At 39.0% G+C, this 27,923-nt stretch overlaps 1 protein-coding gene across 1 annotated transcript in view; it reads left to right on the top strand.

Moving 5' to 3' along the window:
- The window catches only part of CTNNAL1 (catenin alpha like 1), a 55,674-nt gene that overhangs the window by 10,319 nt on the left and 17,432 nt on the right, over nucleotides 1–27,923 (top strand). The window contains exons 2-8 of the mRNA XM_034060900.1: nucleotides 8,692–8,881; nucleotides 14,530–14,717; nucleotides 19,180–19,299; nucleotides 21,709–21,798; nucleotides 22,120–22,290; nucleotides 23,394–23,594; nucleotides 26,339–26,425. Coding sequence (XP_033916791.1) covers nucleotides 8,692–8,881; nucleotides 14,530–14,717; nucleotides 19,180–19,299; nucleotides 21,709–21,798; nucleotides 22,120–22,290; nucleotides 23,394–23,594; nucleotides 26,339–26,425 — 1,047 coding nt within the window. The remainder of the gene's footprint in view (nucleotides 1–8,691; nucleotides 8,882–14,529; nucleotides 14,718–19,179; nucleotides 19,300–21,708; nucleotides 21,799–22,119; nucleotides 22,291–23,393; nucleotides 23,595–26,338; nucleotides 26,426–27,923) is intronic.

The raw sequence follows: 27,923 nt of genomic DNA, 5'->3' as shown, positions 1-27,923 counted from the left end.
TGCCTTTGCCAGCTCATGTCAGGTTGCTCAAAGGTGCAAATTTCAGTCTGTGAATTTCTATACATCTCTTCAGAAAGAGAAGGAAGCTCTAACTTGAGTTGTCTGAAAGCAAAGATTTTTATCATCCTCACCCATTTCTGTAGACATTCTGAAGGCACCTTTCTTGGGGTGTAGATAGAGCAGTTCTCTGGCTTGTTAGGCATATTTACAACATTTACAATAAGAGTAAATGAGGTAGCTTTGACCCGTGGTCAGGTCTCACTGGGTGTTCTCTAGTGATCCTTCTGTGTGTGGAGAAAAGTGGGGAGGATGGCAGGAGCACAGGCCAGGTTTCACGTACTTTTCTGCTTTGTATCTGCAGACCACTGGAGATCCCTGATTTTAAGGAGTCTGTGAAAAGTGAATGTTAAAAAGCAAGCGTATTTCTCTTCCGCAGTGTTACTTTAGTAACGTTATTAAAGTAATTCAAACCTCCACATAATATCTAACAATTCCCAGGCTGCAAGAACTGATCAGCTGTGTTTACTCCTTTTTTTTTTTACTTTCTCTGGAGTTCCTTTTCACAACAACTTGCAAAAAAAAGTTGGAAATAATTTAATCCCAGTGAAGAAAAATTCCTGAAGTTTCCAGAGTTTTTATTACTTTGGAGAAAAAGACAAAAATCCTCAAACCAAAAAATAATACACACTGGAGAAAATAAACCAGTGTCATCGAAGTACTACATCTCAGTTGAACAAATCCATTTGTATTGCATTTTGGATAATAATTTTCTTGATTGTGTTTGGTTTGGATCTTGAAATTTAAAGGGCTCTTGGTTTTGCAGGAATGCATTCAGCATAAATAAAGGGTATTCACTAGTAGTCTTGCTGTGAGTTGAATCCTTTCTTTTGATCTCTTAACAATTCCAAGAATGTGTAACAAGTACATAGCAGTAGTACTGACAATCCAAGGTGTGTATTCGAATTTGAAGTTGTGTACTTTTGTCTTTCCTGCAAGCTTTACAAAGAGTAGGTTTTGAAGCCTGGATCTGAAAAGGACTGTTCTCACCCCTTCCAAATAATATTTTTCTACTTGTTGAAGCTATTGTGCTTGTGAGAAGTGCACAATTAGATGTTGTGGTGTTTTAAAATAAAATGTACGATTTGCAGTTAACTAAAAATCTGGTTACAACTGCAGTATAGCTACTGTCTCGTTTGCTTGTTTTATTCGTGTTCTTTTCTTAGGTATGCATGTTTGGGTAGATAGGAGATAAGATACTAGGTTAGGTATACCAGGGATCTGTAGGGCTGTTCTTGTGCTGCTTGTCAGCTTCTGCTTGTCACTGCAGGTCTTGGATTGTTCCTTCTTCCTTTCCAGAGGTGCCCTATCAGCTGGTTAGACACTACATGTGAAAGATTGCCTGAGGCTCCCCTAAGCATGTTAGCATTTGCCTGCAGATAAGTGAACCAACTTGCAGGTTGTTAGTTTATTTCATTTGCTTCCCTGAAGGCTTTTATGAAAGATGTGTACAAAAGCAATGAGAAGATGCTTTTAAGAAGCCTTCAAGTACAGATACAACAGTCTAAATACCACAAACATAAGAGAACTCGTCGGTCTTTGGCACGCAGTGTATTTGTACTGCCCTTCTAGACACTGGTGCATAGGCTCTATGGGAAAAATACATAAATAAGGGGGTAGCAGGCTCATGCCACTTCTTGGAAGCTGTTTTACAGAACTTGTGGCTCGAGCTCCTGAATGATGCATTGAGGGCTGTGTGACTTCTGCAAGAAGGGGTTGATTGCCTCTTTTCAATAACAACATGTTAAAGATACTGTTCTGGTTCAAGTGTCTGTGAAGCAGAGGCAGTTGTCTCAAAGTTTTCAGGGTAAATAGAATAATATGGGTTCTTACAATAAACTAGTGCATTAGTAGTTAATGCAGTTGGGTCTGGTTTTGGTTATTCTTTTCCAGCCTTTGAAAACTTTCAGAGTTGAGTTTCTGCAAAGCTTGTTTGCAGGGGTTTTCCACGAAATGGAAACTGAGTAGGAAAATAAGGATTTCCAATTTCCAATTCTAAAAATCTGCACGTTAGCTAGACTTCTGAAAAATACTTCAGTGACTGAAATAGTAGAAAATGCTAAGGAAGGCTTTCAATAATGACTCAGTGGGCATCTGATCTTAACAGACTTTTGATTTCTAGGACAGGTAAGCAGGTAGTCCTTGTTCACATCTCAAGATCCTTTAATTTGATCTTTTATGATGAGAAATCTATGTGACAGTTATGCCTGTAGCCATTAGGGGCTGGATGTCAAATGCCAGCTGCTGCTTCTGTGTGCTCTAACATGTGTGGTTGTATGCTGTAGCAGATGTGGGTGTTGGAACAACTTGTGCTGCTGTCTGCCTAAATGAGTCTGAAGATCTATTTGTCCTTAAGCACAAGACCTAATGAGCGAGTTCCTAAAATGTAATATTAGAAGTTCCTCCCCACCCACGTATTCAAGATGAACTAATGAAAGTATGAACAGTGTGGGAAAGGTCTTTCTGACCAAGTTTCCTACATGTCCTGACAAATGCAACTAAATTTACTCTACAACACAGTTCTATTGTAGAAATTTGTAGCTCCTTTTTTAGTATGTAGTGCTATTGCATTTTCTTAGAATCATAGAATGGTTAATGTTTAAACATCATCTAGTTCCAAGCCCTCTGCCATGGGCAAGGACACATTCCACCAGACCAGGATGCTCAAAGCTCCAATTATGAAATTAATGGAAAGTAGAGAGCAGAAAATACACAAAGTAGGAAGAGGAGCTGTTACTTTAAAGATGCTAATCCTCGTTGCATAGAGTAAACATCTCAAATACTACTCTTGAGAGTCTAAATCATTCTATGTATTAAGCACAATATCCATCAGGGAGAAGGATGCATAGGGTATCTTCCAGTATGACTTCTCACTTTAACTCTTGTGTTTGTAGCAGTGGCTGTGAAATAGCAACATTTCCCCTGCTTTATTTATAGTTACCTATAAATACTTCCTGAAATCCAGTCTCTTTAAGTATCACTTAATTCTGTCATGCAAGACTTAATTACACTGATAATAAATAGACATTAGAATATTTTTAGCTAAGCATGCTGTCATGATGCTTCCTGTGCAGGAAGCATATAACGACTTAAATGTCAGTATCTGACACTCTCAAAAAGCTCTGAAAACAGCTGCTGAAACTGCCACAACCCAGCTCATTTTGCTAAAACACAAAGTACATCTTGATACATCCTGGCTATATAGAAACTGTTAGTTTCAGTGAAGTACTTGGGGAAAAGGCTGTTTTTCTGGGGCTCCTTCTAACAAGTAACAAAGATTGTAACTGACAGTTTCTTGAGACTGCACACTCCTTAAACTGATTGTCTCAAATCTCAGATAAGCATTCCAGGGAAATAGTGTAAGAGCTCACATTAAATGGAACATGAGTACCATCAAAAGGACTGTTTCTTTTCTATGACCTGATCAGTAAATCCTTGAGTAAACAGCATGTAACGTATTACTCTTGTTCAGAGAGACTTGGAAGTAATCTTTTCAGCTGTTAACTCCTGCCCAAACACCACCAATATTAATGACTGGGTGATACATGATCAGAATACAACATATTTAATATCTGGGAGGTGTTAAGCTTAAAGGAGAGCTTAGTTACTGTATTTGGAGTCACAGGTTTGCAAAACAGCAACAAACCCAACCAACCAAAACAAAACTGAAAGAAACACAGCAGTTATGTGCTGGTCTGGTTGCAATTGAATGGGCTGCAGGGAAAAGAAAGCATATTTTTAATTTGATGGTTATAAGTTTAAGTCTTAAAAGGAATCTGAACCTTCACTTGTTATTACCTCTGCTTGTTCGTAACTTCATTTTAAATGGAGGATAGATATACCTGAGTATATACCTGTCATTCCTTACACTCCTTGAAGAAAAGAGAAAGATCTGAGCAGAAAAATTCTATACAATGAGGGTGGTAAAATACCAACACAGGTTCGCCAGAGAGATGGTAGATGCATGACAGAGACATTCAAGGCCAGGCTGGATGTGGTTGTGGGGCATCCAGTCTTGTTGAAGATGTTCCTGCTCATTGCAGGGGGTTGGACTAGATGACCTTTGAAGGTCCTTTCCAACCCAAACTATTGTATGATCCTATGAATTACACATTCTCCTCATTTGCACACCAATGTTTTCTGCAGGTGGCAAGTTCTGAGAAGCCCATCTGTATCTGAAGAGCTTTCCTGATACTTGTGATGTTATTAAGCATTTTACATTTGTTATATGTCATGTTTCTAGAACCAAAGACAGCCCTTTTTCCTTTAGCCGATCTGTATTTCATATCTTCATCTATCTCTTTCTTTTATAATGACTTACTTACTCCTATTTCTGGAGTGTTTGTTACTTACTTTTTATGTAACGAGCATATGTAAATTTTACTATACTAGTACAGGCTGCGTTTGCTAAATAGTGTTGATCACACTTGAAAAAGGTGATATATGAAGCTGTCTGTCTTGATATATTTCAAACTTCTTGACCAACTTCTGTTGTAGTTTCTTTCATAATGTTTGTTTTTAACTGGCAATCCATACAGTTTCTTACTTTGGGAAAAAAAAATGGTGGAGCTCAACAAACTTTCCTCCACTCTAATGTTAAGAAAGTTACTTAGATACTACTTGTAGTGGTCCCAAGTTAGCCAGTCTGAGAAAAAATTGTATTACTTAACTAAGAGTTCATTATTCCAGGAGGTATTAGCAAAGCCTCAGTTGCTGTATATGAACTGCATATGCAAGCTGCTCTAGTGTGTGTCTACAGTAGGATCACAGGATGGTTTGGACTGGAAGGGACCTTAAAGATCATCTGGTTCCATACCCCCTTCCATGGGCACCAGCACCTTCCACTAGATCAGGTAGTTCAGAGACCTGTCCAACCTGACCCTGAGCACTGCCAGGGAGGGGGCAGCCACAGCTTCTCTGGGCAACCTGTGCCAGGTTTTCACCACCCTCATCATTAAAGATTTCCCCCTTGTGTCCAGTCTAAATATACACTCTTTTAGTTTAAAGCCATTGTCCCCTGCACAAGGGTTTTATTCAGGATACAAGACTACAGGCCTTGGTAAGATGTCTTTCTTTATCCTTTTTCATAAGTTCCCCTTATCTACTGAACAGCTGCTGTAAGGTCTCCCTGAAGTCTTCTCATCTCCAGTTTGAACAAGCCCAGCTCTCTTAGCCTTCCCACATAGGAGAGGTGTTCCATCCCTCTGACCATTTTTTGTGGCCATACTCTGAATGCACTCCAACAGATCTATGTCTATCTTGTACTGGTGACTCCAGAGTTGAACGCAGAATTCCAGGTGGGGTCTCTCCAGATTAGAGTGGGAGAATTGCTTCCTTGACCTGCTGGCCATGCTTCTTTCTGTGCAGCCCAGGATGCAGTTGGCTTTCTGAGCTGCAAGCGCATGTTACTGGCTCACACCTAATTTTTCATGCACCAATATCCCCAAGTCCTTTTCTGCAGGGCTGCTCTCAGTCCACCCATCCATCCATCCCCCAGTCTGCATTGTCACAACCCAGCTGCAGGATCTTGCATTTGGCCTCGCAGAGCTTTGTGAGGTGATCTGCCAAAACAGTTGCTGGTTCTTGCTTCACCTCATGTGAGGGGGTACAGAAGATGTCTTTTTCTGCAGAACTGGTGATCCCCTATGAAGAAAGTGCTAAGGAACTGACAGCATTGTAAACTTCACCCATGTCTCAAATGAAAGTGTTTCTGAAAATGTTTTGTAAGACATTATTCAAGCAACTTAAACTGATATCTTCATAATTGTTATCATTTGCGTACCTCTACAGTAACATATAGGATTCAAATGCCCTTGATGATTGTTAAGAGACAGTGGGATTCCTTTCACTCTGTAGTGTGGCATAAGTGTTTTTTCCAGGGTTATGCAGAACATGTTTAAACTTCTGCTGGTATAAAATGCCGTGGGAGGTGAACTTGCAGCCCTGACATGCTTCCAACTAGTGCTCTATTTATCTTAGGCCAGTGCTATTTTATGTATACTCTTGAGGAGTCATTAACTCTATGGATGTAATATTAGCCTTTTGTATGCTTAGGATTGGGTTGCTGTTTGCTTAAAAATCTGTTGAGGAAGCAATGTTGTGACTCTTTCAAATTGGTTTTATTCAGCATTTGGTCTAATGCTTTCTGCAGGTTTGCTTGTCCATGCCTTGTCAAGAATTTGCTGTCTGGGATTGTTAGATTAGCTGCTGTCAAGTGTCAGGTATTTGCTGGTTTAGTATACCTGAAGCATCTACAGTGTTTTGGGGTTTTTTGGTGCAAAGTGCTCTATGAAGTATTGACATTTTCCATTACAAAGAGTTTAATACTGCAGACTTGCTAAACCAGCTCCTGGCAGTGAAAACAAGCCACAGTAAGGTGTTAAAGAGCACCACTACTTTTTTACTCCCCAAGAAATACAGCTCAGTGATATCTGAAGGGTAAGCCTTGACATTGATCAAATTATGAAGTGGAAAAGTTCCTGTACTGCTTCCTGCTCTGTGCTTGGAGTCAATGTGAGCATTACAGGTACAGCTTCTATGCTCTTGTCCTACCATAGGCTTGACTGGGAAGATAGAAGAGTGTATGAGCGAATGATGGATTTTGAAGAACAGGAAAAAGTGTCTGTGTATGTAAGCTGACACAGCTGAGGTGTTCAAACACTTAAGTAATTCATGTAATTCTGAGATTGTCTCAGCAGATATCTTTTGAGTTCCTGGGGATGTGACTTACAATGCAGTTCTGTGGGCATTTTAAACCATGATGCTGCTAAAAGGAACATTGCTGCTGAAAGGAACTGCCCATCTTTCTCTTCTGTCTGTACCTTTTCCCTTTTCCCTTTCATACAGCTATGCAGTGAACTGGACTGGGCAACTGATTGTGTGGAATACATCAACTTCTCCACAAATCGGGTTTGACCCACATCAGATTGCAAAAGTGAGAGAGGGATGCAAGGATGGCTTTTATGCTGGTGCAGGATGTTTGAAATGACAGAGTTCTCCTTCTGTCCTTCATCTCACTGGAATATGGTTGTCATACCAAAAATGTAAAGCTCCTATACTGTTTGTTATGCCGGTTGTAATTAGTTAATTCTGAGTGTCAGGATTGCATGCTGTTCTCATGTTTATTTAATGCCGTGGTTGAGAACCTACTTCTGCAATCCTGCCTTTCTCTTTGGGTGGGAGAGGGATTACTTTGTTTGTTACCTCATGTTTGGTGTTTTGGACAACTCTTCGGTAGCCTGCTGCCTGCATGCAGCCTGATCTCTGGTCAGTGTGATCCAAGAAGGAATATATAGTTTGGCAGGCAAAACACCCAATACGAGATGTGGAGTTCAAAATAACAATGTCCTCACAAATTCTTTTACCGATAACATGCATCTAAATGGCCAGCTTGTTCCAAATTCTAGAAATCCGGTGTAATTGAGAGTGTTTAATGTATGAGTACAGTGGATATTTTAATGGGGAGAGGGCTCAAATACTTCAGATTATTTCCAGAAGACAAATAGTTCTTTTTGTTTAAAGACTCTGCTACTACTCATTCTTTCTTACAGCCTGCCTTAATCAGTTGTATAAAACATCATTTATAAAGGCTTATGTTAGTCAAAAGAACCAAAGCTCCAGAATCCTAGTTGATGTGTTTAGATACCTGGCAGTACAAAACCTGTAAGATTTAAAATGCTGGCAAACACAAAATGATGTTGATTTGTCTGCTATTGGACTCCTCAGCTTTTACAATGTCTGTAGAGTGACAGCCAGTTGAGAGACCTAGGACAGCTTATTTTGATATTGTAAATAGGAGGGGGAAAAAAGAAGTCCTCAGTTCATTTGAGATGTGAGATAACCTGAGATCACAGGCAGATGAGCAAACCTAATCATACTCCAAATTTTTTTCATTCTCTGAGAAGTTAAATGATACCTCATGACTGTCCTGGTTTGAGCAGTAGCAGTCATTTTTTCTCCTTCTTGGTAGCAGGTGCAGTGCTGTGTTTTGACTTTAGGGCTGAGAATGGTTGCTGATAGTATGTATGTTTTGAGTTACTGCTCAAATGTTTGCTTTGTGCAAGGCCTTTTCTGAGCTCATGCTCTGCCAGGGAGGAGGGAGGCCGGGAGGAAGGAGAGACAGGACACCTGACCCAGGCTAGCCAAAGAGGTATTCCATAACATAGCACGTCATACCCAGGATGTAACCAGGAGAGATCCAGAAGGTCTGGAGCTCTGGGGGGATGGAGGAGGTATCGGTCAGTGCTCCATTGGGCAGGGTGGGGTGAGTTATGGGTTGGTGGCTGGTGAGGTGTTGTAGTCTCTTCGCTTATTTCCTTTATCATTATTATTTGTAGTAGTAGTAGCAGTAGTGATTTATGTTATACCTTAGCTATTAAACTGTTCTTATGTCAACCCGTGGGGGCTACATTCTTTGGATTCTCCTTCCTAACTCTCTGGGAGTTGGGGGAGCAAGGGGGGGAGTGAGTACTCGAGCTGTGTGGATTGGTTTTAAACCATGACAATGACTCAACAATTTTATTAGTGAAGTATGGTAAAAAAATCTATTACTGAGTTCAGTTCAAAACTTGCCTTTAATGCTGAAGTTAAAATGTCTTCTTGCATGCAGTTCTAATTAACTCTTCTTGTTCACAGATAACTACTCTTATTAATCATAAGGATAAACCAAAGCGTTCAGACAAGACTCTGCAAGCAATTCAACGAGTGGGCCAAGCAGTTAACCTGGCAGTTGGGAGATTTGTTACAGTCGGTGAAGCTATAGCCAATGAAAATCATGAATTGAAAGAGGAAATGAGTATTGCTTGCATCGAGGCAAGGAGAGCAGGTATGTAGTTACTCATGAAATTGTGCTCGTGCCATTTTTGGCACTCTATTTTTAGTGTCAGGAGTAATGTAAAAACTTTTTATCTGATTGCTTAACCGTCTTCTGCTGGTGCATTCAAGGGCTGATCTGTTACCTGATTTTGTCACTTGAATTGCTGTCATCTCACACGCAGGGAATGGAACTGTGTGTTTGCTTTGATTCTCATAGGATCTTTTGCCACAAGGAATTACCTGACTGCTCCTTGTTTATGTTGTGACTACAAAGAGCATAGTGCTGAGAATACAACTTTAGAGTTTATTGCTCTCAAGCTACAACAGTGGAGTAGTTAAAGTAATTTGAGTGTTACACTATTGAGGTCACTGTGTTCTAAATCTGAAGGTCTGAATGAAGGTCAATGTCAACCCGTATTTCATCAAGACTCAATAAGATGACTCCCATCAGTCATCTGATGACTCCCTTCAGTAGAATGAAAATGATATTGTATTTTTACTCAATTCAACTTTTCTTGCAAACTTGCTGTGTATGTATATTGAATGTGAAGTATGGATAGTTGATTGAGTTGCCAGCTGTCACCCTCCCCTCAGAAGCCTTTGTCTAGGTGAATAGTTTCTGTAGTGGATTACATTCTCTGACATTGTAAAAGGATATCAGTGTCATGCTAGAAACTACCTTCCTAGATATTAAGTACTATTGCTTGCATATTTCAGTGGCTCTTAGTAAATGCACATTTCGCATCTGTAGTGCAGCTTTCAAGAAGATGACAGCTACAAGAGTGTTCCTTTTGTTGTTAGAGGGTTCTTTTCGTTGTTAGTGGTGGTAGGTTTTTGGGTTTTTTCTTACGAATACCTATGGATCATGGGAAGTCTTTCTTGAAGTTTTCCCTGTTTAAGCAGGTGGACACGCCTGCAGGTGTGACAGACTTTCTGCTTACTGTGGCTTCAAGGAGGCAGTCAAGGAGCTTCCAGATGTGGAGACAAATAAATGACTTCTCAACACTAAAGCACTGCTTGCAGAAGGAGTAGTACTCTACTCCAAGACATGGGGTTACTGCAGTTAAAGTTGATCTGCTAAATTTGTAACAGTGGACTTGGCTTTTAAATAACCTCAGAAGCCTGAGAAATGTGCTGGTATATTTCTTCCTGAATCACTGTGCTGGCCTCAGACTTTGGGGGTGCAGTTCATGCTATTTTTGTGATTGAAAAACAAACTTAGAAGTTGGGCATCTTACCGTAAGAAAACCTCTGAAAATCCCCGAACGATGAACCACAATGTCTAGAAGCATACTGCTGCGGAATGGTGGTTTTTGTGATGTGAAGGACTGTCCTAGATAAACTTCAGACTGAAAATTCGTGGTTGCTCAGTAAACTTGGCTGCAAACAGAAATGTCTTAATTTGAAAACATTCCATTTGTTAGGTGAAGCATGTGTTTTCTCTTCAGAGATCCAAGCGAAATGCTGACAAGCCAAAGTTTACGTTGATAATCTCAGCTGCTAAAAGAGCTGTGCAGTCTGGATTTCTATTTCTTGTCTTGCTAGTTAGTTACCCTGTGGCCAAGTGCTTTTTCTCTCTATCACCGTATCTTAGAGGAACTCAACCTAAAATAATCTGTAGTATTTTTCTCTCACCAAATAGTTATCCTTTTCTACATTGCAAGTTTTATTTCCTGTTACGCAGTAACGTGCCTCACTCTAGAAGAGTCAAGATATAGGCTGTTTACTTTCCTGGCAAGCCTCACATTTACCTTGGCATGGGTCAGTTATTCTCTCTGAACTATCTACTTGAGAGCTAACTGATGACTTACGTGGGAAATTCAGTATATCAAATGCTTGCTGCTGGTTTTTAGTTTGGTGGGGGGTTATCTGTGTGTGGTGGTATTATCTCTGGACTGTGACATGTTGGACGAGTTAAGACAGTCCTTTGTGCAGTTAAAGAGTATTGACTTGTGCAGCTAAGAGTATTGACTTGTATAAAACAATTCAGTGTCCTGGTGGCCTGGGCAGCAGAAAGCCCTTGCTGTTTAGGTCAGACAATATTGCAAAGATCTTTGTGCTTTTATGCTTTTTATTTTTCATTTTTTTTAGCAAATAAACCAAATAGTGTTTCAAAAAATAAAGTGCCACTTTGCTAGGTATAAAAGATAGATTTCAACACTAAAGGAATTAGAACATTAAGCATCTCAGTTGCTAAGTCGGAAGTCTGTAAATCAATTGCATATCATGCAGAGGCTTTGAAGGATGACAGATGTTATATCTGTCTCTTGTGAAGGGTGTAATCAGTGATCTGAAGTGTTTCAGACTTGTTATGACTATTTCATTGTAATAAAGCTTGTAATTTCATTGACTCAAAATAGAATCATAAAACACTGCAGAGGGTCATGTAGCAGATTTTGCCTAATGTTAGTCTTGCAGTATGTCAGTGTTTTATGGTGTCAGTATAGGAGTGGAATGTAACTCAAAGAAGCACATTTTTGGATTTTCTTTTTTTCCTCCCAGAACTAGGAAAAGTTGGTTAATTTAAAAGAGAAAACACATGTCAGGAATGAATTAGTGTCATAACATTTTCAGTATTCTCTGCCAGTTGACTACATAGTCCTAAAGAAAGATATGGAGTAAAATGCCTTATCTTCTTGTACAGAGGACTAAATTAAGAAGGTTGAAAACCAACAATTTAAAATGGATAAATAGAGCTATGAAATAACTTGGGTTTGAAGGGACTTTTAACTCCAAGAATGGAGAACATGCAATTTCTTGTATACCTTTTACAGTGTTTGACCATCCTTACAGTGGCAAAAGTATTTTCTTGTATCTTGTTCACTGCTTTTTGACCAGTCATGATGCATCTCTGGGATCAGTCTATCTCTGTCTTCTCCATACTTGCCCATTAGGTAGGCAGTTGTAGACCACAGTGAACTGCCATTGGCCTTCTCTTCTTGAGGTAAAACAAACTCGCTTCCTTCAACCTCACCACTTATATCACGTGCTCCCCCCTATGCCAGTGTTTACCTTGGTACTGAGGAGCCCAGAATTGGACATGATACTCCAGCTGCTCTCTCAAAAGTGCCAAACGAAGGGAAGAATAATTTCTGCAGCCTGCCAGTTACACCCTTACTAACAACCCAGCATGCAGCAAGCCATCACTGTGGACTCCATGAATTCAATTCTTTGCCCACGGGACCACTATGCCTTTCCCTGCATAGGTTCTCTGTATCCTGGCCCAGATGCAAGGCTTGGTATTATTGCTTTTGGACTTCACAAGCTTTCTGTCAGGTCATTTTTCCCTCTTCCTATCCCTCTATCTAGCAGCCCTCTCCTCCAGTGTATCAGACATTCCCCCAGTTTTGTATTGTTCACATATTTGCTGAACATGCTGGTCCATTACCCAGGGCACAGTTTTTATGCCCTGTATCAGTCCCCAAGGGACGCCACTGGATGCCTTATATCAGTCCCCAAGGGACCCCACTGGTAATTAACTGCCTTTTGGACTTTGTACCACTTATTACCATCCTCTGTCCCAATGGACGGGTCCATTTCATATCCACCTTACTGTTTACATGCTCAGTCTGTATCTCATGATTTAGTTGTAAGGAAATTATGGGACATCACTTTGGAAGCTTTGCTGAAGTTGAGGTACATGGCATCCATTATTTCCTTTTCCAGAGATGGTGTCATGTCATCATATAACATTCAGATTGATAAGAGACTATTCACCCTCACAGGTCTGTGATGGTTTTTCCCAATTGCCTTTTTCTTCTGTATGTGATAATGGCTTCTAAGATGATTTTAATAATATTCCTGGGAACTATGTGAGGCTGACTAGCTGAAAATTGCCTGAATTTTTCTTGTTGCTCTTCTTGAAGATGGGTCTGACAGTTGCCTTTCTAGTATTAGAAATCTGTCCTAATTGCCACAGTCTTCCAGACATGATAGCAGAATTACAGTGATCTGCTCCTTTGACACTCTCGGATGTGTCCTGTGGATGTATATACCTAACTGGCTTAAATAGTCCTTAGCTTAGTCTTTTTACTCTAACAGGTCTTGTTCCTTATAGCTTACTGCAGTGGCACCACTCCTGTTGCTGCAGTTGCAGATCTGCAGGCAGAGAAGGAAGCCTTTGTTACGTTGTCAGAAATCTCAAGTTTCTAGGGCTGTCTGGAGCTTTTGACAGGCAGATATTGCGACTCTTTCTATGTTCTGTGATTACTCTTTGTATGACTAGATGGTTCACCTATGACTTAATAATTCATCTTCAAGAAGATGAATCTTAGAGCATAAGGGTAATGATGCTGTGTGTGCTTCCTTCCTTGGTTTATCATATTTGCATATTTATACTAGTGAGACCCCCTGATTATTTGTGGCATGGTTTTTGTGACCTGGTCTGATCCTAGCACAAGTACTGGAAATTCTTTGCCATAGTGCAGTAACTATTCAGGCAATTTAGGAGCTCAGGGGATTACAGCTGTCAGAGAGAAAGCTATCCGTAAACACTATGAAGTGTTGAGCTTTGTGGTTTGAAGGGCTGTCAGGCCTTTCTTGTTCCATAGTGTTCGTGTGTGGTATTTCCTGACTAATAATGCACCCTCAGGTTCTTCCTGCGGAACCACAGGCTTTACCAGGCTTTAGGAGTATTTTGTCTGCTTAGGTGGATTACCGTAGTTGAGGTTTTGAAGATGAGTCATAGGGGACTCAATTAGATGCCCTAGGTTTTATCTTCAGGGGTGATCTGAAAGTTAGTTGTGGGTTGATCACCTTGTCTTGCATGCTAACAAAAAGCGTGTCTCAGAGCTTGCTTTAGTTCAGTCTTCCAGCACTCCTTCTGTGGTTATTGAATAGGAAACTGCTCTATGCCTTTCCTCTATTGCTCTATTATGTAGGGTACTCCAGAAGATTTAATGGGATTGGGGCCTTTGATTTTTATCAGACAAGAAGATCCATTGGCTTCAGTGCATTGTAGAAATTTTAACCACTTAAAAAATAAAAGCGGTCAAATAGGCCTATTATCACTTTAAATGCTGATAAGATAAAAAGATGCTTAGGAACTGAGAATTGGTGCTTTCTCACCTTTTTTTCTCTCCTGTCTCTGACAACATACCATTTAGTGGTCCTTATGAGCATAAATGCAGTAATCTCCCTATTATGCTTCATTCCTATAAGTTATAAAGTTACTGGTTTTAATCTCTTTGTTCTTTTTGCCTGAAGACTTCTATAGCAATAGGAAATCCATAAATTATGGGAATACTATCTGAAATTCAAAAAGCAAAGGGGAATTTGTAGTTTTTCCTAGCCGCATCCCACTGATGCATTGCCACTGATTTGACTTTTGCTATTAAAATATCAAAAATATTTCCCATTGAATGCTTTCTCCCTCCACACTCCTCTTTTCCACCCCCTCCACCTCAAATATCTGTAAACTACTGTAAGAAAATCAGTGTGTTACAGATGGAAGAATGAAGCCGTACTGAACAATGGCCCGTATTTAAATATGGAGAGGGTGCCACCAACAGTCAGTAGAAGGAAGTGAAGTAAAATAGGAAAGTCGTAGGTTCCTCTGAAATTGTTTTAACCATCAAAAGTAAAAGCTAAGAATGCTTAATGGCCCAGTATCTCTTCTTGTAAGTATCAAATGCTGATTATTTCTTTTGTTCCCTCTAGGTGAAACAATCGCACAGCTTACGGATGTGGCAAGCCTGGATCACCCAGAATCTGATAGTCACATAACAATCTTTACAGACAAAACGGGTGTGGTAAAAGCTGCAAGGCTGTTGCTGTCTTCTGTCACAAAGGTGCTGGTGTTAGCAGACAGAATTGTTATTAAGCAAATTATAACTTCCAGAAACAAGGTATTTGTAGCTTCTTTTTTGTTCCGTTTAACTGATACTTGCCATCAGTGCTAAAGAATGGTGGTAAATGAAATGGTATTTTTGTTATATCTTCAGGGAAAGTGCAAAATAAAGAGGTGAAAGTGAATGGGTTGCACATGTTCACCTACCAGATATCTGAAAGGGGATGGCTATAAGCGAGAATGGATAAAATAACAGTTTTCAGTGACTTCATGCCTTTGGCATGACCTGTATTGCTCTGTTGACTTAGTATGCTGCAGAAGATGCTATGTTACTGCTTATTTAACTTTGTTTGCTGTGAGGTGGAAAGTATGTCTGTCAGTAAAATGCCGATAAAAGCTTGTACTTGCTAAGGACAGGATGTTTGTATTGTCAGGATCAAGACAAGGAAAGCATTATGAATGTGTCTTAAGGCAAGAAGCTGTGAGGAATGCTAGTGGAAGCCTGTGCTAGTGAAGTGAAGTTTACACATGAAAAGTTCTTTGTGCTGTTTAACATGTCTTGAAATTACTTAATTGATTTAAATAATGTATGAAGGTCCATTTAACCTCAAGTGTAATACATTTCATGTACTGCACTGTCTTGCCTGTAGGGTATTCTTTCTTTTTTTGCTCCTGTGATGTGCTAAAATAAAAATAGAAAAACCTCATATTTGAAAAATGAGAGCCTGATAGGGCCTGGGTTTTTCCATTAATTTTCAACTCATCATCCAGAGCAGAGCCCCTCTTTTCTCCATTGACTCCTCTTGCTGTCTCTTTTCCTTTGTCCTAGTTTGCTTTCCAGACATGCTGGTCTCTATTTTGCATCTTCTAGATTCAGGACACTTAGTTACTGAGTCCAGGATTCAGAAAGCATGGCAGTACCTGCTTCAGTCTGGCTTTAGACTTAGCAGCAATGATTTGCTGTCTTAGTGCTCTTCCCAGTGGTAGTTGAAGGTGGCCACAGTTTTATCAGTATTAATTTGCTGAAGTTACTTGCAGCTTTGGTCTTTTCTTGCACTGGAGGCCAGAATGGTGCATTTAATACCTTCTGCAGCCTTTTATGAGCTTTTCTTTTGCCATCACCTGCAGCCAGGCAGTGATTGGAGTTAATTTACCTTTCCAAAAGTGCTAACACAGATTTAGGCTACAGAGCAACTGTGCAAATGCTTGTACCATGCATGAAAGGATAAAGAAGGATATATCCTTTCAGCAGCAGGGCATAGTTTATGATAGTCGTAAATATATATGAAACTATCATCATATATATAGTGATATGAATATAGTAAGGATAGGTGCAAGATTTAATCTTGAAGGTATCTAAAATGAAGTCTCGTATTCCAGAGTAAGTGTATCTCACTCTGATTGCCAAAGTCACCCTAGTCTTAGCGGTCTTTTGGGATTTACTGAATTCTCCGTTCTACACATAGTCTATGTGTTTCAGAATGTCTGCTTCTGTTTATGGTACCAGAAGAGCAATTCACATCTCTAGTACTAAATTAAACAAACGATAGTGTCTTATACAGGCACACTCTGATATTTGTAGAGTGCACTCCTGAGAAGTGTGTCAGATACTGGTATAATGGATAGCAAAGCAGTTCTTCCTACAGGAAATACTGTGGTAGAGGGATGATGTGGGCAGGGTCTTAAGAAGTCCACACAAATACTGAGAGACAGTGCAATATAATATAGTCTAGGGGGTGGAAAGGCAGGAACAGGATCATCAGTACTGCCAGCTGGAGCAGATGCTGCCTTCTTGGAGTGGAGTATTGTTCCAGAAGATCTCATTTGTATTTTCATTTGAAATACTGAATCATAGAAAGATTGTGGTTGGAGAGGACCTTAAGACCATCTAGTTCCAACCCCGCTGCCATGGGCAGGGACACCTCACACTGAACCATGTCACCCAAGGCTCTGTCCAGCCAGGCCTTGAACTCTGCCATGGGTGGAGGATTCACAGCTTCTTTGGGCAACCTGTTCCAGTGCCTCACCACCCTCACAGTAAAGAGCTTCTTCCTTATATCTAACTTGAACTCCCTGTGTTTAAGTTAAAACCCATAACCTATTACCCCTTGTTGTATCAGTACAGTCCCTGATGAAGAGTCCCTCTCCAGCATCTTTGTAGGCTCCCTTCAGAATGCCCAATGTTGAACTTTCAGTGCCAGTTTTCTTGCTGCCTCTTTGTGAACACCTTAATTTTCATTATCATCATCATCTTCCGCATATGAATCAAGAACAGTAAAGTCAACCAAGGGCAAAGGACAGAAAAACAGCTTAGTAGTTGGATACCCAATCTCATAGACTGATGAAGTGATTGAGATCTTCTGGAATGGTAATTTGCTGCAGAACCCAACCTCTAGTTGATAATCCTAATGATCCTATTCCTGTTTCTCCAGCCTCTGCACCATGTATACTATCCCTGTGTTCTTAGACTGTCTGCATTTCTTAAGTTCCTGCCCACGTCTTTCCTACCTTACAAAATCTGTTTCACTGTCCATCAAACTTAGTCACTGCATCAGTGAGCTTAAAGCCTTGCTCCGCTTACTGTCATCAGTCAGGTTAGGAGTGTCAGAACAATGAACAGGGAAGTGACAGGTAGTGGGGTTTGTTGCTGCACTGTGTGGATTGGATCAAAATATGAATGTGCCCTGAAGTGATGTCAGTCTACAACCACTGTCTGAAAGGTGATGTTCATAGTGCAGCAGTAGCTGTGTTATACTAAGCTCTAATTCGGCTATTAATAGGAACTTAAAGCCTTTTTTGATACATATTTTTAACCTTGTATTTAAAAACATTGCAACAGTTTTAATTACTGTCTCTGTGTTTCATGTTGAAGAAAGTTTTAAATGAAAAATTATGAAGGCATAACAGGAATTTTGCATTATAACAGCATCTTGGATAAGCTTTAGACAAATTTAGAGCTGTCTGTATGGTTTCTCCCTGATTGCAGTTTCTTGGAATGTCAGCTCTGCCTGAAATGTCTGGAATTGTTAGCTGTACTGGAAATGCGTGTGCTTTCACTGAAATTCTTATTTGACAAGAGATTTGTCCTGACAGAAACACTTGCTTTAGGGTAACTGCAAGAAAGCTGATTGCAACCAAGAGCTTATTCCTGAAGTACTATACTTGCTTAAACCAAGAATGATTGAGGATAATTACTATATTTTTTAATCTAATAATTTTAGAAGAGAAAGTTGGACCTTAATTTGTATGTTTTCTTCTTTCTGCACATTTACTTTTCTACATCCTCACTTTCCCAGTCCTGTCGTTCTCTCCTTCTTCCCATCTCATGGAAGCCGTTGTGGAATTGGCTGCATAACATCAGGCACTTGGATACTGCAGTGTGATGTTGTGTGATGAACCAGTCAGTTCCACAGTACTCGCAGAATTTAGTGGAGCATTTGCTTTACATAGATTATAACTATGAGGTTGAGCAGCTGCTGTATTACCAAATAGTAGGTGCTTCTAAGAGGGTTTGCCTGGGTTGCAGGGAAGTGGTAGTTTGTCCTAATCAGGTATGTAGAATGCTTTTTTATTCTGGGGAGGAGGGGAAGAGAGATACTGTTGGCACAGGAAAGGAAAAATAAATTCAAGTTTCTCCCTTTCAAGTAGTTTGTTAAATTTTCATGTGGTATCTTGTTTATCTCCAGTCTGAAACACAATAAAAGAACTGTTTTGACTGTCTTCCCTGCTGAAGACAGGTAGTGGTTTTAAAAGATTACTTTGGGATTAGCAGCTATACCTCTAACCTGAAAAACCCCAATGTTAATCTCCGTTATAAGTCATACTGTAGTGACTTCAGCAGGATAGCTTCAGTAATTTGTAAGCTATAAGATAATTTTTGCTGAAGATTTTTTTCTAAAAATGCTGATTTTTGCATACTTTTAGGTATCTCGAGTAAGAGCTTGATACAACCTGGGTACATTTAGTTCTTTGTTTTACATAGAGCTAATAAAGATCTTCAGAGTTTAGAGTAAGTTGTTATAGAAAGTATAAAACTATATCTTAAATAATTTCTAAGCTTTTTTTTTTCTTTTATGGAGTGCTGTGGTGTTTTTTTAATGCACACAGCCATTAGAACACTTGTTTGACTGTAGTTTTAGACTTATGCATCTGAAATTGAACTTTGAGTGTTACAACATAGGGTTATAGTCTGTATATTAATTTCAAGCACTTGTTTTTCGATTTAATGACAATAACATTTTTCCTAAATCTGGAAACTGAATCCTGCAATACTGTTAGTCCTTATACTGGAAAGAGTGAGGAAGGTGTTTTTTGAGGTTTGACAACAAATTACTCATTTTGAATGAAGCATGATTGTTAATCTAGACTTGATTTCCAGCTGTTGAGTTATGAATGTCTATAAAACCTCTACATTTTAAACAATATGATTTAGAAGTGTCTGCAAATAATATTTCTGGTTTAGTAATAATGTTTTCTGTTTAGGATCTTGATAATCTGTAGTATTTTCTCTTATCTTGCAGGTTCTTGCAACAATGGAACAACTAGAAAAAGTCAGTAGTTTCCAGGAGTTTGTACAAATATTCAGCCAGTTTGGAAATGAAATGGTAGAGTTTGCCCATTTAACTGGAGATCGGCAAAATGTAAGTATTAATAACAAGCTGTGAGAGATGTTGTAAGGCATCGCTTTCATCTGATGATTCACTGAAGGTTTGGGTTTTTGTAGGATGATTAATAAAAACTGCTGAAGTCCTACCTCTGAAGCCTAACTTCTCCTTCAGGTATAGGAGGAGGTCTTTTGATTTTTAAAGCTCAGCCTGAGAAATATCACTGCATTGTTTGATCTGTGTACATTCCAGAAGCCTGGGTGCGTGTTACTTGAGATGTGCTTTTAGCTTCAGTCACTATCTTTTGACTCCTAACTTTTATGGCTTATTACTTTGGTAGAGAATTTTTCTGTTCTTACTTGACAAACATTTGATGTTCACTCATAGTGAAGGGATTTGAAGGCAGAGTAATTATTTTAGAAAACTCCAAAAGAGAAAACTTTACATCCTAATAGGGCATTTACTGGGTTTGCATTGGGGTTGGTTGTTGTTTGTTTATTATTATTGAATATTTTTCTACATTTAGGCCAAAACTTCCTTAAGTCAGGGTAATGGTGTTTTTACTTCTCTTGTGCAGCTACTCTTTCAAGAGCTTTTCCTTCTTGCAGGAAGCTTTTTGCTGCTGCTTGCATGTAAATAAAAGGTTTGCTGAGGCTTTAGACTTCTGCTGTGAGCGATAGATGCTTCCCCTTGGCAATGAAATCACCCAGTCAGAGCTGAACCAGGGTCTGGTACAGATATGCAGGGTCCCTCATATCCAGCAGAATTTGTATAAGCAGTTGGCCAACCTCACACATCTCCTTTTACTGTTGTTGTGTTCCGAGTTTAAGTACATGCTCAGTATCAAAGAATAAGTTCTGAAAAGCTACATATAATTAAAGGAAATACCTACCTGGAAATGAGCTGTCTTTGTTTTCCCCTGCTTGATCTGTTCACTTTACAGGGTGTAGGCTGCTATGTGGCACTGTTAGTTTTACTTGGGGTATTTTTCCTTAGTATAGTTAATAATAAGTATGCTAGAAACTCTTGGGTGTAGTCAGATTTATCAGAATGTAATGTCAGAATTTCAGAAATTAGCTGTTTTGGGGTGGGTTGTTTGTTTTGGTTGTAGTTTGCTTTTAATGTGCTGACATTGAGGAGCTGGAGTGGGGCCAAAGAAGGGCAACAGAACTAGTGCTGGGCCTGAAGCACAAGTGTGATGAGGAATGGCTGAGGGACCTGGGGGCGTTTAGTCTGGAGAAGAGAAGGCTCAAGGGGGACCTTATCACTCTTTGCAACTTCCTGACAGGAGGATAGAGCCAGGAAGGGGCTGGTCTCTGCTCCCAAGGAGCAAGGGATGGGATGAGGAAACAGCCTCAAGCTGCACCAGGGGAGGTTTAGATGGAGCTGAGGAACAATTCCTTCACCAAAGGGTGCTCAGGCATTGGAACAGGCTGCTCAGGGCAGTGCTGGAGTTACTATCCCTGCAAGTGTTCACACACCTTGCAGACGAGGCACTCAGTGCCATGGGTTAGTGGTGGCCTTGGCAGTGCTGGGGTAAGGGTTGGACTGGATAAGCTTAAAGGTCTTTTCCAACCTAGTTGATTCTGTGATTATGATTTTAAAGATTTTCTGCAGTTGCTAAATAAGATTTTTATTAAGGTGGCAAAACACACTCCTGCTGTGATTTATCTGTGTTTTTTTGGTAAACTACAGCAAACTGGGATTAATTCCATCCTGTAAACCATTTCGTTTTCAGCTGGTCCCATTCAGTTGTCTTTTTAACACCCAAAATGAACTCAGCTGTCTTTGCGAGCATTGAGATCTTAGTTGCAGTTTTGTAAGTTCTTCCTGTTGTTAGACCCTCTTACATGTTGAGGGATTAATGTTTTCCTCTCTACCCTCTCTCCCACCCCTATCCCAATTTGGACTCTAAATTCTTCCCTTTTGATGAACTTTTCTGGGTGTATAATTTGGTCTTGCAGGTATATCCCTCTCCCTGGGAGTCCTTGAAAACTTTCTGTACTTAATGACTTTCTACAGAGGAAGTGGGTTTTTTTTTTGACTGTTAAAACTTTCTTTATTACTGGTATGCAGTAAATACAACACTCAGGTAGACAAAAGATGTTTCTAGTCGGCTATTCTTTTCCCCTCATTTTTCTGTTTTATAAATAATGCTATGTGATAAAGATAGCAAAATTAGTGACAGTTTACATAACAACCTCTGTATCTCTGAGATCTTCCTTCTTTGAAATATCAATTGAATAGAGCCAAGAATAAATGCGTAAGTTAAAATCTGTCTCAAAATCAAGTTCTAGATCATGAGTTAGGCTGAAAATAGCAGTTATCAGACATAAAGAAGCTTTCTTACAACACATCTATCTGCAACAGTTGTCTTTTTCCATTCTCACAAGCAGTTAACATTTTAGATATTGTGTAATATTCAGGTCATCTTTTCATGTTTAGGATTTGAAGGATGAGAAGAAAAAGGCTAGAATGGCAGCATCTAGGGCTGTTCTTGAGAAGTGCACCATGATGCTTCTAACTGCTTCGAAGGTGAGTGGGTATGCATGCTTTTACACAGCTTGGATAAATCACAGAGAATGGTGTCTGGCAGATAGCTGACTCTTCTTTCTCAGCCCCACTCTAAACTTCATGCTAAAGAAGGGTGTAAGAGTAAATAATGAGTGGAGGAAAATCTTTGAGAACAGTATGAATTTACTTAACACAATAGCAGTTTAACACAAAGAATTAAACATAAATATTCTATTAAACATGAATATTGTAGCACATTCTTTAGACTTACCTTAGCAGGAATCATTCATTTCGCTATACTGCATGTGTGCTCTTTCATAATACTTTACTTTCTTTAAAAAGACTTGTCTGAGGCATCCAGACTGTGAATCTGCTCGTATAAACAAAGATGGAGTTTTTCATCGAATGAGATTAGCTTTGGAACAGGTAATAGAAATTGTAACTGACTCAAGACCAAATGGAGAAAGTGAAATGGCCCCCATCAGCATATATTCTGGTATCAAAGAGTTCAAGGTAAGAATGGAAATAGTATGGTTTTCTAGGGCCTGATAAGTTATCTCAAAAGTTGAATGGGATGTGTGTGTGTAAATGTTTTGTGTTGTTTTGTTTTGCTTTTTTTTAAGTTCAGAATGGCAGATCTGCATCTTTTCAGCAGTGTTAACTTAAATAATAGTCCCAAAATAGTAGAGAATCTGTCAAGAGATGATGATAGTTTTGTTGTTGCCAAAAGGCACCTTTTGATACTTGCCATCTCCGCCTGTATCAGGGTGCATTCAGAACTCTTAATGTTTGTTGAGGTGATTCCTTGATGCTGAATAAAGGTAAGTATCAGGATATCTATCCGAACTTCATTAAAACAGTTCTTGAAGAAGAATTCTTGCTTTTTTATTGGTAGTATTTTTAAAACTGCACACAAAAATATTAATCCAGACATGTAAAAAAGCAAACCGTCATCCAAAGGCAATATCATGAGTTGAAACTGTATCATCTCGTAGCGCAGTCAGTTTTTCCTGGTAAAGGCTTTCCTAAATTTCCTACTCAGTTAAGAGCAGTTGTGAAGAACCATGTCTTACTTCTTAGCAGTCTGTGACTTTTTTATTTTTTTATTCTATTTTTATTAGTTTTTAATTATATTTTCTTATTCATTCTCTCCCTCACTCCATTTAGAATTTGGCTGATTTTGTTGCGTTTTTTTTTTTTGTGAAATGCCTCAAATTATTCAATTTGTTACATGTAAATATTTAGAAAATAACTCAGAAGAGGTGATACAGATGTGGAAAGATCAAACAAAACCTGAATACACAATTTCTGAAACTTACTGAACTTAAAAATGTTTATTGACAGCAGTGGAACAGTTGTGTATTTGCTGTTACTTTTCCTAAGTGGCCAGTAATTTGCTGATGGTGCTATTATAATTAAATTAAGAAAAAAAATTACCAAACCCTTAGCTGGATGTCTGGATAAAGCAAATCATTGGAATACTTTGAGAAACGTGAATAAGTAAGAAAGCACTGAGGAGAAAAAGAAAATGCAAAATGGTGCGTCTGCTTTCTGCGTTTGTGTCACAACTGTGCAGCCACATAAATTCTCACAGAACTGCCATGTTTCTTTTTCAGAATAAGGTGGAGGGTCTTCGTGAGAATCTTTATTTTCTTTCAAAAGAGAACCTTTCCACAATGCTGGAAGTTATCCTGGAACATACGGAGGACTTCACAGACTCTGCCTATACCAGTCATGAGCACAGAGAACATATTTTGGAGCTGTCTAAACAGGCTAAAATGGAACTAGAGCAGCTGGTTTCAGTGTGGATGCAAGCTGTAAGAGCTTTTTAACAAAGTAAATCTTTTCACCTCTACTTTGGAAAGCCATTTTTAATGCAGTGTTTCTTCTGGTCTAGGAAGAGAGAACTCTTTGTGTTCCTCACAGTGAGAGCTGATCAAGGAAGCCAGAGTTTCTTCTGTGCTTCTACAGTTTCAATATGTTCTGTCCCTGCCCCAGTGCTGTTGCTTCATTGATTCTTTGATGGCTAAATTAGGCTGCTGGTGGCAATAGGCTAATGAAAGCTGCAAGTGGAAACAAGAAGGCAAATGGAAGTATTGCTCAGTCTTAAACAGTTAGGTCTTTGGTGGAGTAGTTCAGAGGCTTCAGTGGTCTTGGTCCCACAGCAGTGACCAGTTCCTGTTAGTTGTTTTCAACAGAACATTGGAACACACCTGAACTATTGAAAAGGAAAATACTCTAAAAACTTCACATTTCTGTAATCTTGTGGAAAGAGAGGAAGGACACTCGAAGACTTACAGGGAATTTTTGTTTGTCCTTTTCACAAGATCTAACTGATAATTTTCTTTTTCAGAGAAGCAGCACATTAAGCCTTCCTCTGTCAGTTCTTTTATCTGATAGATGATAGAACATAAATGCAAAAGGGGAAGGAAAAGCAGAGGTGGAAAATGCAGCTGCTTCTTTGATGCTGACTTGCTTTTGGTCTTGTTCCTGAGAAAACGTGTAGCACAAAATCTTACCAAAACTGTGAAATATGGCAGATGTGTACTGGTGTAGGGTACTTACATAACTGAGTGTCTTTACTTCCGAGAAACCATTTTTGTTCCATTTCTCCTTTTTGAATCAGATGCTGTAGTCAGGTGTTCTTAATGCAGTAATGCAGTTTGAACAGCATATAAATCTTACTGATAATACAGACTGCTGTTACTACAGAGAAGACACATATAGAAGAATAATTGCATATCCTCCTTAACTCCATATAAGAAACTAAAACTGTGTTTAGCTCGGTGTTAGTGATTAGCCCTGATTGATAGGCAGCTGTGTAAGCACTGCTCAGCAATAACACTTCCCAGTTCTATCAACACCATTTTTGTCACAAATCCAAACCAGTGCAATACTAGATACTGTGAAGAAAATGAATTCTGTCCCAGCCAAAACTAGTGCACTTAGGTATTTTGAAGTTCTGTTACTGGTAGAAAATGGTCATCTCTAACTAACACACATATCACATTTCAGGTGATAGAAATGAGAGCCTAGTGCAAGACTATGCATATATATGATCCATGAAAATATTTGGGCATGCACATGTGTGTTTGTGCATTGAGTGTTTTAATTAATGAATAACTCAGCAGCTTCATCAGAAGGTGCATATTTTGTGAGGGATGTAATGTAATTCCAGCTGGATTATTGATTAGGTTACATGAACTGGGGGATATGTAGAGCTCTTAGAGTGCCCAGTTGTCTCTCTTTTTGCTCACCATACTTCCTTTCAGCAAGCAGAATAACTGTGAGTCTTCAGTGAAGAGTATTTTTAAACAGAAGTCTTAAGTCTAGGTTTGACTCACATCACTGATTGCTCTTTCTTGTATTACTGTATGTTAATGAAGCTGGAGCAAAACAAATAACCTAATGCTGTTCACTTTAAGTATTTCTGATATCCTTCCTGTGTATGTTTGAGCTCATAAGGTCACAAGATACTCTCCTGTTTTATGTTTTCCTGCAGCCATATTTTGGCTAGACAGTTCCTTCACTTCGTGTTTTAAAAAAGTTGCACGTAGAAGGTGCAAAAATATGCACATTAAGTAAGTAAAAGAAATATAAAGGACACTATAGTGAGTGTAAAACATGCACCTTATGTTAGAAGTAATTTTGTGATGTTATACTTACACAAAATACTTAAAGCATTACATTTGAGAGACAAATAGCTTTGAGACAGGGTTTTACAGATAAGGATACCTGAAAAATTTGCCATATCTGCTTGGGTGAGTGATTTTTTTCTTTAAACAAAATGGAGAGTATGCATGTCTATACCTACACACATTTTGTCTGTGTATGTTTATGTTAATTTAGACTCTGAGACACTAATTTTTTTTCAGCTATGGCTATTTCAACAGTCCCAGCTAGCATAATTGTTTCCAATATATTTCAGAGAAGAATGGTAAATTACTGCTACTGAACTCTTTTCCCAGTGTATGTCTCTTGGCATTTGGGTTGTTCCATAGGTAGGTCCTGTTTGCAGAAGTGGGAGCTTGAAGCTGCCTTAACAAAATGCTATAGGCTGCTGTACTCCTTTAAGTTCTATGGACAGTGTTCTAGAGTCTTACAAGGATGCTTTAGGTAACCTTTTTTTAGTTTAGTATAGAACTTTTGGTATGACATTTTAGGTACCACTTTAATTTAAAAGGATCTTTGTCTTTTCAAAACTACTTAAAAATTGCCTTAAGCTGTTGCTCTCCTTTAGGATGTTTAGACAGAAGAATTTTGGAAGTTGTGAATTTCCTGAAAAAAAAAGAAAAGGCTCAGTGAGATTTAGAAATAAATTCCTGTTGAGCAGAAACAGTTAATTTGCATCACTATTATTTTTAGATTCCATTTGGTGATAGCTGTATCTATAAAAGACTTTTTCAAGTAGAATATACATAGGATGTGCGAATAAAAACATCACATTTAGAAAGGACAGGCTCTCTTCTAAAGCAACTTGAAGTAATGACACATGATGTGAGGGTGGGATTTGCTGGGGTATTTGTGTAATGTTTTGTCGGTTACTTTCTTGGACTTGTAGCAAAACCAGAAGACAAAGGATCTCATGGAAGACTTGGAAGTAGCTATTTTAAAAACATGCCAGTGCATGAATGAACTTAAAAGAGAGGTAAGTTTAGTTTAAGCAAGCATAAACTGAATAAAAGAGTGATTTTCTTGCTTTTTGTATATGAAATTGTAAAATAGGATTGTGTACCCTCGAAAGATAGGAACTATCTAGGGAGTAGCTAAATCAGAATTACATTTGGTAGCTGATATGCAGTTGTCTTCTGTGTCCTTACTAGAAATGCTTAGAAATCTGTTTGATACATAGGCTCTTTGCTAACTCTGACAACTATAAAGAAGGTAAGTGTTTGAACATAAGTACTATGTATATAATCATTACTTTAAATGTAAAGGCTAAACTGTCCTTGGGGATGCATGCATCACAGTTTTAAATAGTTTTTCTTGTAGTGTGTGCTCAAATGAGTAAATCACATTTGCTGTCTGTTTGTACTTAACCTCTTCTGTTGATTTCTATAGCAGAAATGTGTTAGTGCCTTACACTCAGGTATTTTTCTAGACATTTGGCAGCTCTGTATGTTCCTGTTGTAAATAATTTTTTCCCTAAATGCAAGCATGCTGGGTGTCAACTTACACACACATACGAGATAGCTGCCTCATTTGGTACATGGGATGGACTGCGCTTGCTGATCAGTGTCACATGTGTGCATTCATCTGCTTGCCTCTCCATTAAAGGATAGCATTGCTGCCTTGTCTGTTCTACAGATTTGAGCCAAATACAGAATTACTGATTTCTGGCAGCTTTCAGAATACTTGCAATAACTGCTTCACATTACTGTTCCTTTACAGTAAGACAACAGATGGAGAAATGACGACTAAGAACAGTGAGGGTTTCAGTACTAGGCTACAGAACAGTACAAACATGTTGAGGAAGTACGGTGAACTTGGTTAGACTGTGCTCTCAGCTGCTGTAACTGGAACACCACGACTGCTCAAAACAAATCGTGCTGCATATTTTTTAGTAGGGGCAGAATGGAAGTTTCCTTTTCTGGATTGTAATTCTGGCAGCTGTCCTGAAGATCTGAACAGTGCTTTGAACCCATTTCAGTTGCAGTTAAGTGTTTTTCACTTCTGCTGTCAGGCAGTGTGTTGGGCTCCCAGGAAATGGAGGATACATAATTAGTACACTTTGGTTAATGTTTTTTTGTTCAGTCAATATTATGTAGCAAGTCAGTAGCAGAGCCTCTCTAGAGTGGCGTTCAGCTTGCTTTAACTGGAAGATCATCCTTTCTGACTAACGTTGCTCCCATGTGCTGAAGGAGGGAAGATTCCTAGTCTAAATAGTAGGTGACTATATAATTGCATAGATCATAAACCCAAACATGGCTGGAATATAGTATGTGGAAGAAGTCATTAATATCCTGTATTTTCTTGCAGCTCCATAAATGTAAATCTTACCTTATTGTCCTGCCCACAGATTTCTATCTGTGCAAACGTTGTACAACCAAGATTACACATTTACCACACTTAAGTTAAAGAATTATTGAGGTGATAATAGAAAATTACCTTCTGTAAACCAGCAAACAGAGATGGAATAAAATACA

Source organism: Melopsittacus undulatus, chromosome 1, assembly GCF_012275295.1.
Source record: "Melopsittacus undulatus isolate bMelUnd1 chromosome 1, bMelUnd1.mat.Z, whole genome shotgun sequence".
Lineage (NCBI taxonomy): Eukaryota > Metazoa > Chordata > Aves > Psittaciformes > Psittaculidae > Melopsittacus > Melopsittacus undulatus.
The sequence above is the reverse complement of the archived record's forward strand: the minus strand, read 5'-3'. Positions and strand labels throughout refer to the sequence as shown.